Genomic DNA, 14985 nt, shown 5'->3' with positions numbered 1-14985 from the left:
TTACGTCCTAAGTAGTGTTGAATAATTTTTGTGGCTATGCAATACTTTAAAACGATAAATTGCTTCCTTCATATTTTTTTTGATTTGCATTTTTAGTCGGTCGTCTAATGCTAAATGCAAAATACGTACATTCAAAATACTTTTTTGTAGTACCTATTTAATTTTCTACATTTACTTAAGTATAAAATATTTTTTATGAAAGCCTTGTAGGCATCTGTTCATTTTTTAAATATTGGAGTTTTTCTAGACCAATAGTGGTGTTTGCACATTATAATAAGAGAAAGAAGTGAAATGCGTGGTTTCTAATTTTTCTAAGAATTTTGGATTATACGTATTTATTACCACAGTACAATATTTTAAGTGTAGTTTTCAGTTTTACACAGCTGGTGTATATCAATTAGATATTGTTTTGCTGACTGTTTTGTCCTAATTCATAAAATTTCGTAGTTCCTTGCTAAAGGTACGATAAGTGGTGATTTGGCAGATGCTGATATCAATTTGGAACTTCAAAATTCCATGGACCATGATATTGAACTCGGAAAACAATATCGATCCAATATTTTAGATTATCAATTTCCAAGGAGTTTAGAATTTTTTGGGCTCTCTGCAGTTAAAGAATTAGAAGACATTCATGGAATGTCTCTTTGTTCTCTTTTTAAGCTGCTAATGCCTTCAATGACCAATGTGAACAACTTTCATTCATCATTTTATATAGTTTGATCGGTGATACTAGCAAAACTTTTAACTTTTAACAAAAAGTATTTAAATGCAAGGTAAAAATAGGTATTTTTTGTTTTATATTTGCATTTTAAATGCAAGTATTTCAAATAAATCACATCTCTGATTATTACCTTACGTATCGACATGTAGGAAACGTTAGGAATGAGCTTAGATCGTTCATTAATTTCCTCCCCTTGTGTGCATGTTATTTTTCACAATTCAAGTAGTAAGATTTTCTTGGTTAAATAATTTAGCAATTACATTCACCGAGAAAAAAGCTCAAAAGCTCTCGATTTGGAGAAGGTAATAGATACTTTTGCATCGCTAAATAAAACCGTTGCGTAATTTTGCATAATCAAAGCTTTTTGAATTATGTGAAGTTCGCCAGTTGAGATTTTAAATTAATGTTTAGAGTGCGCCGGACATATTGGTCAGAGCTTTCGATGCGTGGATGTTGGCTACATCTCTGGTTGGGTCCGTAAAAGCTTTCAACGACTGAAGATGAAATGAAGCTTTTCATTACCTTATTAATTAGGGTATTTCAGGAAAATGTAAACGTTATGATAAAATCTAGTGGAAAAAGGGAAAATTCTGCATAATAAAGTTGAGTTTTCCTGCTGCTAACCAAAAGCTTTTGCCATCTGTAGGCAATCGAATGAAACTTGAGCGAGTGTGAGAGCAGGTAGTTGTTATAGCAGTTTAGTTGGCTTTTGTTGAGCTTGAGCTGGCTTAAGTTGTGTTGAGTAAAGAAATCTTCGGCCGAGTTCGAGAGAACGGATTTTCGCGTTTTCCCAGGCGTCGGGCAGTGTCGGTCGCCCAAGCGTCGTGTAGTCAAGGCAGTCGTGAACGTTATGTCGCAGTCGAAGTTGTGTGTGTGACATTTGTGCTACTGTTTGTAAATAATCGTCAATTATGTTAGCACATCTGTTTTCGAATAAGTTGCTAATCCCGCATTATGTTTTCACGTAGTTTGTGTTCGTTCACCCAAACCGTTTTATGTTTTTGTACCTGATTTTTATATTTACCACCTGTTGATTTTGTTCAAATATTTACAATGTCGACAGGTTTGCAGTTTTTCTCATTACTCGTCTGCCTTTATGTTGTGCTGCAAGTGGGCAAGGTATGTAATTTTTCTTCATTGATGCTAACATATTTTGTAGCCCAGAAAAAAAAAAAGGAAAAGTTATAAAAAGTTTTATGCATCGATACAAGATTGAGTTTGCTTTTTTGTGTGCGCTCTTTCTTCCTTTGCTATAAGTTGTATGCTATTTTTTTCTACTATCATTCACCTTAGTGTTTTATGTACATACAATATGTTTTAATGTTTATTGCAGTCTATTAATGAAACCAAGAATTATTTACTGAAGAATGCAAATACAGTACGTCTCAAATGTCACTTACGTTACCTGGCGACCGTGAAACTTGCTAAAACACTTGTTAAATACATGCCCATATAATATATTTTATTATTTAATTATAGTGATGCAGGTTAAATAAGAAATCCTCTATTATTCTCATATCCTTGACAATATTTTTGTCCTTATTTTAGTCAATCGCATCCCCTTTTAATACCTCAACATATAATGGTTTAATTTGTTTTTGTTAGTACCTACGTTACTTTTACAGTGTAACAGTTTCTACATAGGATTTTCCAATCTTGACAATTTTGTCCTTATTATCGTCAAAAGTGTCCTGATTGACTGTCAGCATATGATAATTTAATCCTTTTTTGTTGGAGTGACAATTTCCTCCTAATTTTTCTGTTTTCTTGCTAGCTCATTTTTCATAGTAACAGTAATTAGTATTAATTTCCTTGTCATGATCATTTCAGTGCTGGAGGTGTAATATAAAAATGCATTAACTTAATGTTTGTTACTTTTCAAAATATAAACATTATAGTTAATTAAGCAGGAAAAAATGTAGTAGCCATCTACCTTGTGTACTGTACTTTTGTATAATATTATGTAGATACCTACAAACACGGTCTAATAAACACGACCTGCTGCTGCAAGGTTAAAATAATGAAAGGTTTGTTAAATTCGGATTGAAAGTTGAACCAATTTAATTGTTTTATATTTTACAATTAAAAGTGTTTACTGGTGGTATACATATATGGAGTGGTTGCCCACTTTATGTAATCGGTCATAAACAATGTCATGATTTTTCTGCAGCATGCAGGATCATTAAGACAATTAACAGAACAAGTTGTGTTATTTAACTCATTTAAATCGTTAATTATAAATATTATTCTACTGCGTCTGTCGCATTTAAACGCAATAGGATTTGAAAAAGATTCCTACTATAATACATTAAAATTCTCTTGAAGGGATATTTGCAATTGAAATTTAGGTTTTATGTTAACAACGTAATTGTATGCTAAGTGACATTAATTTTATTCGAAGAGGAAGATAGCATAACTTTGGTTTGCTTATAAAAGTACAAATTAAATTTGCAAACTGGTCAATTTCTGATATTTTTTCCTTCTCGTATAGGAATTTTAGGTAGATTAGTTTTGTTATTCTTGATTAGCACGTTATTTACAACGTATTGTACTAATGTGTTATCTTATTTCTATTGTAGGCCTGCTTTCACTATCATAATAACATTCCATATTGAACTTACCTACCTTGTTATTATTACCAAAGTATTACGGTTCATAGTCTGTATGCATTTGTTTTGATTGTACAGAATAGAACTGCTAATAGGTCTGGGTTTATGATTATGATTAAATAGTTATTGCCCTATTAAGTACCATTATCTGGACATTGGTTACCCTAATAAGTGTTCTATATTTAGCCTAATATTGCAATAAAACGAAATATTAAAAATTTAAATATCGGTAACTGCTCTTTAACTATTTTAGTATTTTCTTCAATTTTTCGGCATATTAATAGTAGGTAGTAAAAAAATGAATACTCCTATAATAGATCAAAAAATGTTTTAATCTACTATTTGTATTAATAACGTTACCAGGTATATCGTGCTTTTTATTGCATTTTAATGCTCATTTTTCATTCCATATTTTACGTAATATCTTCTAATTAAAAATGTATTATATCAAATGACCGGTATTGTTATTAACAGAAAACGTAATGTTTTGAAATCTCTTGTAATACCGTAACTTAGTTTGCTTACCGGATATTGATCGAATTGAAAAACTGCTCAGTTGCAATTTCATTAGATGTGGAGAAGCTGCAATGGTATTTTCCTCGAATATTGCCTTTAATGTTATATAATTATACTACTGTTATATAAAATTAATAGTAAACAAAAATTAAATAAAAATGAGGAAAGTCTTGATAATATTGTTTTATAATTTTGATAGCGATATAAAATTAAAGCGAGTTGTAGCACTCAATAAAAATTGAAATATGATAGGAATTTTTATTACATTATTGTAAAGTTTTTACAGGAATGGTATTCGGAAGTCTGGTTTTAAATAACTAGTATATCTACAAACAATGCTTTGTCAGTAGAAAGTAGACACTAGAAACCACGTATGTACAAAGTTACGAATTGATAAAAATTTAAATGTTTGATTTCGGAAAGAAACTCCTATTGACTTGCTATTGTTTTCATGTAAAGTTTAAGCAAACATTTTCCGTTTCGTAATCTTAGATTTAGTACTTAGTTCAGAAGTAACATGGGGAACTTGTTTTTTTACAAAAAGATTATCCTCTGATTGTATGGCTCAGAGAAATAAATAAAAACCAATCGCATTATTACAATAATAATAATATAATCTATTGAAAATTTCCATGTAAATATTTTTTTAAGTGCAAATGTGCGAGTTAACAATTTTTATTGCTTTGCCAAATTTCATGTTTTTACGTCAGATAGTTTTCAAGAGAAATGTTTGTTTTGTTTGTGCTTTTTGGAAAACGATTCTTGAAAAAGATTCAGTTTTTCTATTTCAGTGTACTTCTTTATAACAGAAGGGTTTCCATCTTATTTTGTAGATGTAAATGCGATTCTGCTCAATTAACTTTTTTATTATTGCTTGGCCCGGTTCTTTTTGATTTCAATTGAGCAAAATTGAGTGATATAGAGGCGCCAAGAATACGTCGGAGTTATAATAATCTTCATGTAAACCATTCTTCTGTATTAATAGATGGAATAGTGTCGTTCTTTACAATTTCTATTTTATTTGCTACGGTAGTGTTGATAGATTAATTTCCTCTGGTCCGTAAATTAAATTGAATCTATCTATAAAAAAACGTGCTTAGTTACGTAAATTTAAAACTTACTTTTAAGAATTACGTACTACTGGATGATATATTATTGAAATTTGGCTAAACTATAAGTGGTTTATTAGAAACATGTGGAATTTATAAATGTATAATGCATACAAATAAAATTTGGCAAGAAATATAAAAGGCACCGTACCTATACCTGATGCAACTTAGGGAGCAATTTTTAAATGAATGATGCCAAGAAAATGAAAATTAAAAATTTTCACGATGTACGAAATTTCCTTATGCTTTGATCGGTTTTATAAACCATTATGGTACTTACGCTATTTAAACTACATATTAATAAAAATAGCTTTTTGTTTAATCTTTTCAAAAGCCAATTTCGTTGCTTTAACAGCAACACTTATCGAGTGTGAAATTATAAAAACCAACCGTAAATTAATTAATAACTAGTGGCGTAATGAACAGTATTCAGACACCAATTAAATTTTATGACCTAAATAATCTGAGGTCACAGGGTCCCATAGATAATATAATATTACAAATATTAAGAAGTAAATAAATAAAGCAAATAAATTGCTATGCTATGTTAACATCTTTCAAATGTAAATAAATAAGGTACAATTAATTGTTGAAGTTTCATATATATATATATTCACGATGAGTTGCATCCATTTCTTGTTTATCTTGTGTTTAATGTACAATCATCATAATTATTAACATCAGTCCTTTAACGGATTGGTCCTTCGAGCCGGACAACGATATATATAGTTAAATGTTTCACTTTTGTAGGATGAGTTAGGGTTAGTAATGAAGCGTTCATTGTAAACTAACCATTTGTAGAATCGATCAAATTGCTTAAATTTTCGTACCCGAAAGTCCTTTCTAAAATGTATGTACTACCCTTTCAATTTTTTTTTCTGTAGAGATCCATCTTAATTATTACAATGTGTTCGAGTTATTTCTTTAACGTAATTAGATTGAACAATGGATAATTTAATTAACTTGAGGGTCAGTCAGCACCTCTAAATAATTAGGTGACTTCCACTTCCGCAATGCCTGTATAATTTTGCTACTTACACAATTAGCGTAATGGCCATGATTTTTATGACACGTATTACATGTTGAATGTCCTAAATTAAGATTACGCATTTCGAAACACATTATACAGTAGAATCTATTCTTTGAATCACAAAACAGGCAGATTTAAAATTACATAAATAATGCATGCGGAGTTGTATGATTTTAATTGACTGATTTTTCTGGATTAAGAATTAATTGTATGCTTATTTTTATAATTAAAGTTTATCTGTGTAATAACAATAAAAAAAAGGAAAAGGCCGTGGTCAGGCTTACGTTGCGTTGGCCGGGGCGAGCGATCTATGAAGGACGCTCTTATACATTTAAGTATAAAAAGAAACGAGTTCCTCATAATTCTTGCTTATGAACCGATACTATCTCTCGAGACTTTTAGAATGAATAAAAGCCTCAGTTTGTCTTTGTAAGCTCGAACAAAGGAGGCTCTCGCTGTTGCGCTTTGTTAACGAAGCTTATTAACGAGTCGACATCGTCAGTCGATCATGAAATAAAGGCAAGCTTTAAAAATATAACTGATGTGAAAAGAGGAAGAGAGCGTTTATATTCGTTCAATTATTTTATAAAATGTTTAATGGGATCGTTATGTTAACGTCTGAGGAAGGAAAACCAATTTAAAATATCAAAAAAGTCACGAAAGTTTATGTATTTATTGCGGAATTAAAAGAAGGAAAAATGCATTAAACAAAGAAGAATTGTATTAGTGGACGAATGGATACGGTGCTTGTGCCATTTAACTACGACAATAACTTTTGTTCGTGGCTTTTTTACTTAGATTTCGACTCATTTGTAGTCTTATTAGAGATATCTCGGCTTTTACATTAATTGTGATGAAGTAAAGTGCTAAATATATCTTAAAATATCTCTGAAAATGTACTGCCAAGAAAATTCCAACATTTCCCAAACGTATTGAAAATTGTTGTAATTCTGCTAGAATCTAGACATAAAGAAATGCCTGACCAACTTTGCTCAAAAAGATCTGATATTTACACGAGCTAATTATTGTTTTGTAACTGTTTTTTAGGGTGTTATTATATAAACAGGTCTCCTATAAATCTTGCAGCCTTTTAATTTTTAGGTTTGCCACGAAGAGAGCTTTCACATATCAAGCACCATTGCTTTCTTTTATTTTAGAGTTCATCCACAATCACAAATGTTTGTGGTAATTTAAGCTTCTATGGTATACTTATTGGATTCTATCTGCATTTTTTTATAAAAATCTCGCATTTTCTCGACTGCACGTTTGCAATCTTTTAACGTCCTTTTTTTGTCTGTCGTTACTAATTATGTTGTCGGTTGGTGGTGATGCTTTTTTCTTCTGTTATTTTACGGTTTACGTAAACATGAAATCCGTTTTTCAAGAGCCCTACAGAGGTTCTTGCTCTCACACACAGCGGAAACTACGAAACAGCAGGAATGAAGGACAGGTAAAAGTTACCGTACGTAGCAGGAATATAGGATCGATCCCGGATTTGTCTTGCGTCTCCTGCTGTCATTGTGGTTTGCGTCTGCCCCACGGCAGACAGGTGAAAGTATAGTCGAATTATTTGTAATTTTCCCTCGAAATTGAAAGAGATTAAAATTCTTCTTTTGCTGCATTGGGGTGGAACACCCTGATTAGAGAATGTATTGTCGACTAATCTTTTTCGATGAAAGTTAAGTTGAGACAATAGCAGATTGTTAAATGGCTTGTATGCTTTCTCTTATTGAAGTTTTCTAAAACAATTTTCATTTTGTTTAGGTCTTTTCTAATTTTAAATTTAAATTAAAAAAAAATCTGCCTTTGTAAAAGTACATGTCTTATCCAAATTTACAAACTTTTTGGTAGAGAATCAGAAAATTCGTGAAGGAAAATTCAAGATAGTTCTGCTATAGGTGAATAGGGGTTGTTTGTATGTAAAGGAAGATTCAGACTAGTACCAGACAATTCATAACGTTGCTACAGAGGGTGAAGAGAGAATTGAGAATATGAGATCAGAATAATATCCACTCGACTATCAGACATGCAGCTTCCGGCTCAGATTGCGGTAAAATAATATTTTCTTGGCGACGCAGACGAGGCATCTGCTTTTTTTTTATGGATAAAGATATTAACTAGCTGGATTGGTGACTGACAGATTTATCAAAATTGTATGATACAATTCACAACCATATGAGGAAACGATTTATACATTAGTCTTGTTTTTCAGTTTTCTGATGAAAATAAAATAAAAAACAAGCTTTACTTTTAGAAATCGCTTACCAGCGTCTGTAAGTGCTTTTGAAAGTTTGCCTTTATTTTTTTCGTAATTGATATCAGCGATATTTAGGTAGATAAGTCAATCCTGATATTATTGCCGGAACATATTCTCGATCTGGCTTTCATTGGACATCATTTGAATGCTAAGCAGAGTTAGTACTGTGAAAGCCAAAAAAAGTGACACATTAAAGAGCATAGTTTTCTACTATTAAAAATCCTTAGCCGTACGGCGCTTTACTACACATATATGTATGCATACTGAACCAAGTATTCTTTGGTTCTTTCTTTCTTAGTCAGGGGTATTTATTTTTGGAATTGAATGTAAAGGGAGTACTGCAGGCTAAAAATACGTCTACGTTTACCACCGTAAACTTATTTTTATCTATTACGAGATGAAGCGACAACATTGAGTTTCAATAAGATTTTCCGTGGTAACAATTCTATTATGTAAAATTTTCCCGATAATATTCTGTAAGAAGTAGAAGCCATTTGCCGCCGTAGTTAGGGTAAAAAAATATGAAAATTTTAGAAGTAATTATTAGGAATTATTAAGGAGTCTAAACAAATTTCATATTTTAATTTTTGCATCTGTATTGGGCGCCAAATTTAATCTTAATAATATAGAGAGTGTCCAATATAATTCTTATTGTCTATACCGTTTTCTTGAACTTGCGATGATTTCTGTATAGACTATCAATATTTTGCCTAGATCGAACTAATTTAACCAGAAATCAAATCGGAACAATTTATACTAACCAATTAAGAAAAAGTTACTATTATTTGTGAAAAATAAATAGTTATTAGGTTACTGATAGTTTAGATTGCCCTTAGTTCTAATATGAAAAAGGTAATTTAGTATGAAATTAGGTTTCGCTGGTAACAATTCAGGACAAGTCTATTATTTGGACAAAGGACTAGACCAAATTGGTTCATTCTATCGATATTCAGGTAAATTACTTTAGACTTAATTTGAATTTGGTCGGTAGCATTTAGAGGACAAACGAGCTAAGCCCAGGTATGTCGACGTTACAGGGAGTTTGTCATGGTAAACCGTTCCATTGAGGAAGGTAATAATTCAAGTTTCTTTATTTTTGCCTTTAAAACCCATGCTGTTAGAAAGAAAGCAACTAAAATGATTTTACACAATTACAGAGCGTTAAAACTGTTCAACTTCTTTCAAGAAAGCGAAAGAAGTATGTAGTCCGGAACTAAATCGAACGTTAAAGAGAATCCGCGTTTATACTCACCAACACGTGAACGGAATAAATTTAATTGCTTTCTGGATGTTTCGTCGTCAATTTATTTCAACCAACCATAGGCGCTTTAAATGAAGAAAGTAAATACCGGTGAATAACTGTAGGTGACTACTACATATAGCGTTAGACATAGTGTTACAGGACATTCCTTTGTGGTTATAAAAACCGACTGGGTAATGGGTTAGTATTAAAGATACCTATCAGAACAAGAAATGTAGAAAAGTTTTTATGAGTCTACAGTCGAAACTGCAATAAAAATTGTTGTTAGGGTTCAATGTGACAAACGTGAATGTAGAACTTCTTTTTTATTTAGTAGATCTAAGAGAAAATTAGGGGATGTTTGTATTTAGTATTTTAATATTTTAGTTTTCTTTTGTATTTACAATTAAAGTTTTTAAGTAGGTTTTTATTTTCTATTAGAAAATGATGATTACTGTCTCAATTCGTTGCTTTGCTCATTACTATAATTGCCTGAACGGGTAGCTCTGGTATCGGCGATTGCCTCTGTTCGGTAATTTATTGGGACGAATTCTCACCCTGACCAGTAGTCGGAACAGTACAGTGATATTATTTAAATACGTAATCAATACCAATTTTCACTAAATCTACACATTTAGGTTACTCTTTTCACAATTAAGTACAGTAATTTTTCATTCAAAGAAGTAGATACCCTACTTACAGAAAGTGATTATTCAAGCTGCTTTTATTCAAACCAAGTGACCAAGTCGTGTACAGAAGCTTGAAAATAAGGTTATTCTGATTAATTTTTTCGGTAAACCAGAATACTATAATACTTTCGTTACCTCTGTAAAAACAAACACAGCTTACGAAATCGGCTTGTTAATGCGGAAAACTGTCCGTTAGCCCAGATAGTTACAGTAGGCGTATCATTATACAGATTAAAGAACTCAAACGTTGTTCTTCGTTTGAATAAAATTTCTAGACCCGTTACACACATTAACCATTCGCACCACTAACGTAAGGCGAAAAAGATTTGAGTTCACATTTTGACTTATGAATTAGCTGAATCTACATATGTTAGATAGTGTGGGTGATCTGCCAAAAATGATTTTATTAATGCTAGGACCGAATATAAATTAGGTATATGTGAGACGGAAATAGACCTCTATGAAACGTGTCTTGTCTAACGTTTTTCTTTTTGAATGATTTAATTTTTCCTCTGAACTACATCATTTGCGAAAGTCACTTCTACGATGTTATGTCACCGTAAAATCAGAATATATACGCAATAGCAGCACAAGCTACTGCACTAAGTTAGAAAAGAAAAAAGAAAAACATAGGGGAGAAAGGTTGGTAGGACACCTTCTCAGACATGAAGGTCTAGTTAGAGACATATTAGAGGCAGAAACAGGAGTTAAGAGGAGCAGTAGTAGACCTAGATTATATTACTGTTCGCAAATAGTAAAGGATGTGGGATGTTGTAGTTTTAGGGAAATGTAAAAATAAGCTCACGATAGGAAAGAGTGGAGGTGCGTGTCCAACCACGATGACCTTATGATGATGGTATTATTATTTACTTCTCATATTTTATAAATTCAATAAAGTGATTAATACTACTCGGAGAATTTTAGAATGTTTTCTAGAAACACTTTTAAGCCAATTTTTGATAAATTTATTCATCTTCGTGCATTTTGGGTTTTTGTGAAGTTTTTTATTGTGACAGTTCGCAGGGTTATTCATGTGTTGGCGGCACGCTATCATCACACATAATACGGCAACCTGGGGGTGCGTGGTGATATCAAAAGTGTTCACGTTTGCCATTAGTTAACAGCTTTTCCTGTTGCGTTTATCAGAGGAGTCGGTGTGTGGTATGGTACGGGTGCGGCGCAATTTGTTTAAAACATCCTGATGCTTTTCAGCAAATCCACCCTTCCCATTAAGTGTTGCATGGGGAGAATGGAGAGACATACGGTTTCGTTTTTCGAATTCACTCGGCGGCTGTTCTGTCACGACATCAGACAGACAGACAGATAGATCGGTCGACGGACGGAACGCCCCTGCATTAACATTCATTTGAGCGATGCGCCTGTCGCTTCATTTCCTTTGCGAATTTTTTCCTTAATCGGCAATTGAAAACAGGTCGTTCAACTCGAGAAATGAACATGGATAAGTAGGTATGGATTTAAAGGGAGATATGAATTTTTAATTATCCTGTATGTAATCTAATATCTAACATACGTGCCGAAGGTAAAGGAGGAACGTAGGGAGCGGACGCTATTCGCATATATAAGGTCCGTACATAGGTCGGCGATCAAATTTTATTGGACGGGAACTGCCACATATTGCTCTTTGTAATGGAAGTGGCACACCTATTTTTTGTACCTCGGTTTCCATAAACAGTAGCTTAGCGCCCTAAGTACGGACCTGATTATGACGCTCCGTAGTCATAATTTACTTTAAATGTGTTATTGAATAACTTTATATAGATCATTAATATTTTGTTTCTTTTGATTGTCGCTTAGAAAGTTCTTATTCATTTTAAGGATTATTCAGTTGATTGAAAGTGCAAGCTTTTTTTAAATTTTTAACATTTCCTTTACAAGTAGCTAATACAACAACAAAAATAATATAAGACAATTACGTACAAAATTCTAGTGCTTAGTAGGTACTTTAAATGAAACGTACAAAAAGAAATCGTCCATTATAAAATGTAAAACAGTATCTGCTTGTGTAAAAAAGTTTCACGTAATATTAAAAAATAAAGAAACACTGTCGAATTCCGTGCGGTAAGTATCAAGCGTTTCTAGTTTCTACGTACTAGTTGTAACCCTAATTCTGTGCGAAGAAAAGTATAAATGGAACAGTTATGTGGCTGTTAAAAATAAACAATTTTCAACGAATTATCTCTGCAGTTCACGGCTTAATTAGACGTAGCAATTTCTTCGAACCTGTTAAGTCGACAATAATTTTTTTCGGTAGGTACGTTCTGTAATATGTTACAGAAAAGTCTTTTTTAATAAGTTTCTGAGCTTTTATCGCCGGCTGTATGATATGGCGAGAGCTTTCTTGCTTGTAAGCAAACCCCGTTTATGATTTTGTGTGATTATTTATTACTTTGTCTTTAATGTCAGTGTAGAGAACTTTGATAACAATCGTAAATATTAATGACAATATTGAAAAGTTGCAGATATTGCAGATTCCGTTTACATTTGAATGACCCCAATCAATTAAAGAGAAAACACACAATTTATTATTTAGCAAACATATAAATATAAATAGAAATGAGACAATTGACCACAAAATTTGTTCCACGTACTTTAACATGTTAACAAACGGAAGAACGGTTGACAATTTCATTAAAGTTGCGTGATCACGTTTGAAATTTTTGAGGCGTGTAGGTAGCTCTCAGCAATATGAGACACGGATGTGGCCGTGAAGACTCGAAAATACGTTTTCGTGACGTTTGCAATATTATTTCCTATTATACCTATTTATTGTTACGGAAAAACGCATTTTTTATACTTCCGTTTATGTTTTTCCTATGTCACGACGTCTATTTAATTTGGTACTTGTACATATTGCAGAAATATGGAACTGTTATACTACAATTTTAAGATTTCCTTAAGTGTGCATGAAGTAATGTACAGAAACATAAAGAAAAAGTTAATGAATCAAACTAAAATAAACTGAGTGAAAATAAAACTAAAATTAATATATTTTGTTACTTACTTTTAGTTTGTGGATTAAATTCTTGTTATTATTAGTGCAGTCTATTTCTTAAAATTTTGCTTTGCTTTGAGCTTTGTTCTTAACTCTTGTTTACTACATTTCAGTTAATTATTTTAACAAAACAGAAATAGGTAAATACTGCGATTGCGATTATGCAACAACAATATAAAAATGTGTGCTTAAATGATGAAAACAAACATTTTGATGAATAATCTAATTCTAGTCCCTAACTTTTCAGAACACAATTTTCGTTTGTGTAAATCTACATTGCCAATTATAATTGCTTATTTTATTGGAGCGTGGATTTGAAGTATGATAAAAGTTTTTTCATCTTTTATTTTAATTTTTTAATTAATTGAAGTATGATGGCCATCAATTGCTTTTTTTGTAAGAAAGTTTAGAGCTCTACAAAAATTGTTCTATATTATGATTTACTATTTTACACTTTCAGACAGAATCTTACACAATTTTACCTAATTTTAAGGGTTGAAATTTGGTTTTTAATAAACTGACGTTTGGTTTATTTTACGATTATGATTTGAGGAAATAATATATAAACAAATTAACAAACCAGAACATATGTACAGTTTGTCTCATTCTATTTGATCTTTAGAAATATTTGCAAGCGTTTTTTTCGGAGTTTCTTTGTTCACATTTTCAAAAATGATTCATAACATAATCACTGAAAATTCCGTTTTTCTTGTCAGTTCAAAACTTATGTACATAATACTGTTTGTACTTAAGTCACTAAACTTAATTGTAGCAAACAGTGTAAGCCTCTTTGAATTAGGTAACACTTTATTCAGTTAGTAGGATTACAAATATTAGTATGTAATGCCATTCAATATGTATGCCCATATGTGTGTAGATGCACCATTTAATGTCTTCAATTGACATAAAAGGAAGATATTGTCTTGAAGTAACACAGTAACATTAAATTATATGGTAAAGTATAAAATTTAATTATGTGCTTCTTAAATACTTTGTCATTGGGTTACTGTTTTTGTTAGTAAAAATGAGAGAAGCGTAATAATTTTGTATTTATCCAGTAAAAATTTGAATAATTATCAATTACTTACAATTTACAATCAAGAATAAATATTGGACGTTCCCACATGTCATTGTGTGCACGCTCTGAGCAAATAATTATAATGTGGACATAGCTCTCGGTGTTCATGTGCGCTATGTGTGAATGCATACACATATACCACTTGCATCCTGTTCGTAATTGGATTTTAAAATAATTCCTCCATGTACTCACACAACAGATCATAAAGTTGCGCAACAGGCGGAAGTAGTTATATGCCACTTTAGTTTCCCAATAAAAGTTTTCTCGAGTGTGATTTTTTGTGGCCTTGTCGGAAAACAGTCATGTAGGTATACATAGATACTTAATGTTGTACGAAAAGTTTTTCCTATGTGTGTGTCTAAAGTTATCCGTTCTATTTTTGATTAATTTCAATATTAGTAGTTTTCTAATTTTCCTTTTAGTCGAAGATCAAAAATGGTGTGAGAGACAAGGCAATTCAATCTTAGTCCTTATTTCTAATCTCCGAGTTTTGGGATAATATAGGGTTGTTCGGAAAGTCATTTCGTTTTTTTTTGGAGGAAATGAAAGACAGTTTTCGTATAATAAACAAATACTTTATTAAATTATGTATTGACCGTTCTGGTCCAACACCTTTTGCCATCTTTCTGGTAGTAGCATAATTCCACGCTCATAAAATTTTTGGTCTTTGCTGGCAAAAAACTGATCGAGGAGGTTTTTGACCTCCTCATTTGAGGTGAAGGT

General features: G+C 31.9%; 1 protein-coding gene across 1 annotated transcript in view; it reads left to right on the top strand.

The window, feature by feature from the left end:
• The first annotated feature begins 1518 nt into the window (after positions 1–1518).
• The window catches only part of LOC112904615 (tyrosine-protein phosphatase 10D-like), a 20200-nt gene continuing 6733 nt past the window's right edge, over positions 1519–14985 (top strand). Inside the window, exon 1 of the mRNA XM_025975094.1 lies at positions 1519–1840. Within this exon, the coding sequence (XP_025830879.1) occupies positions 1775–1840 (66 nt within the window). The 5' untranslated portion in view covers positions 1519–1774. The remainder of the gene's footprint in view (positions 1841–14985) is intronic.

The sequence above is a fragment of the Agrilus planipennis genome, unplaced genomic scaffold (assembly GCF_000699045.2).
Source record: "Agrilus planipennis isolate EAB-ADULT unplaced genomic scaffold, Apla_2.0 scaffold35, whole genome shotgun sequence".
Taxonomy (NCBI): Eukaryota; Metazoa; Arthropoda; class Insecta; order Coleoptera; family Buprestidae; genus Agrilus; species Agrilus planipennis.
The sequence above is the reverse complement of the archived record's forward strand: the minus strand, read 5'-3'. Positions and strand labels throughout refer to the sequence as shown.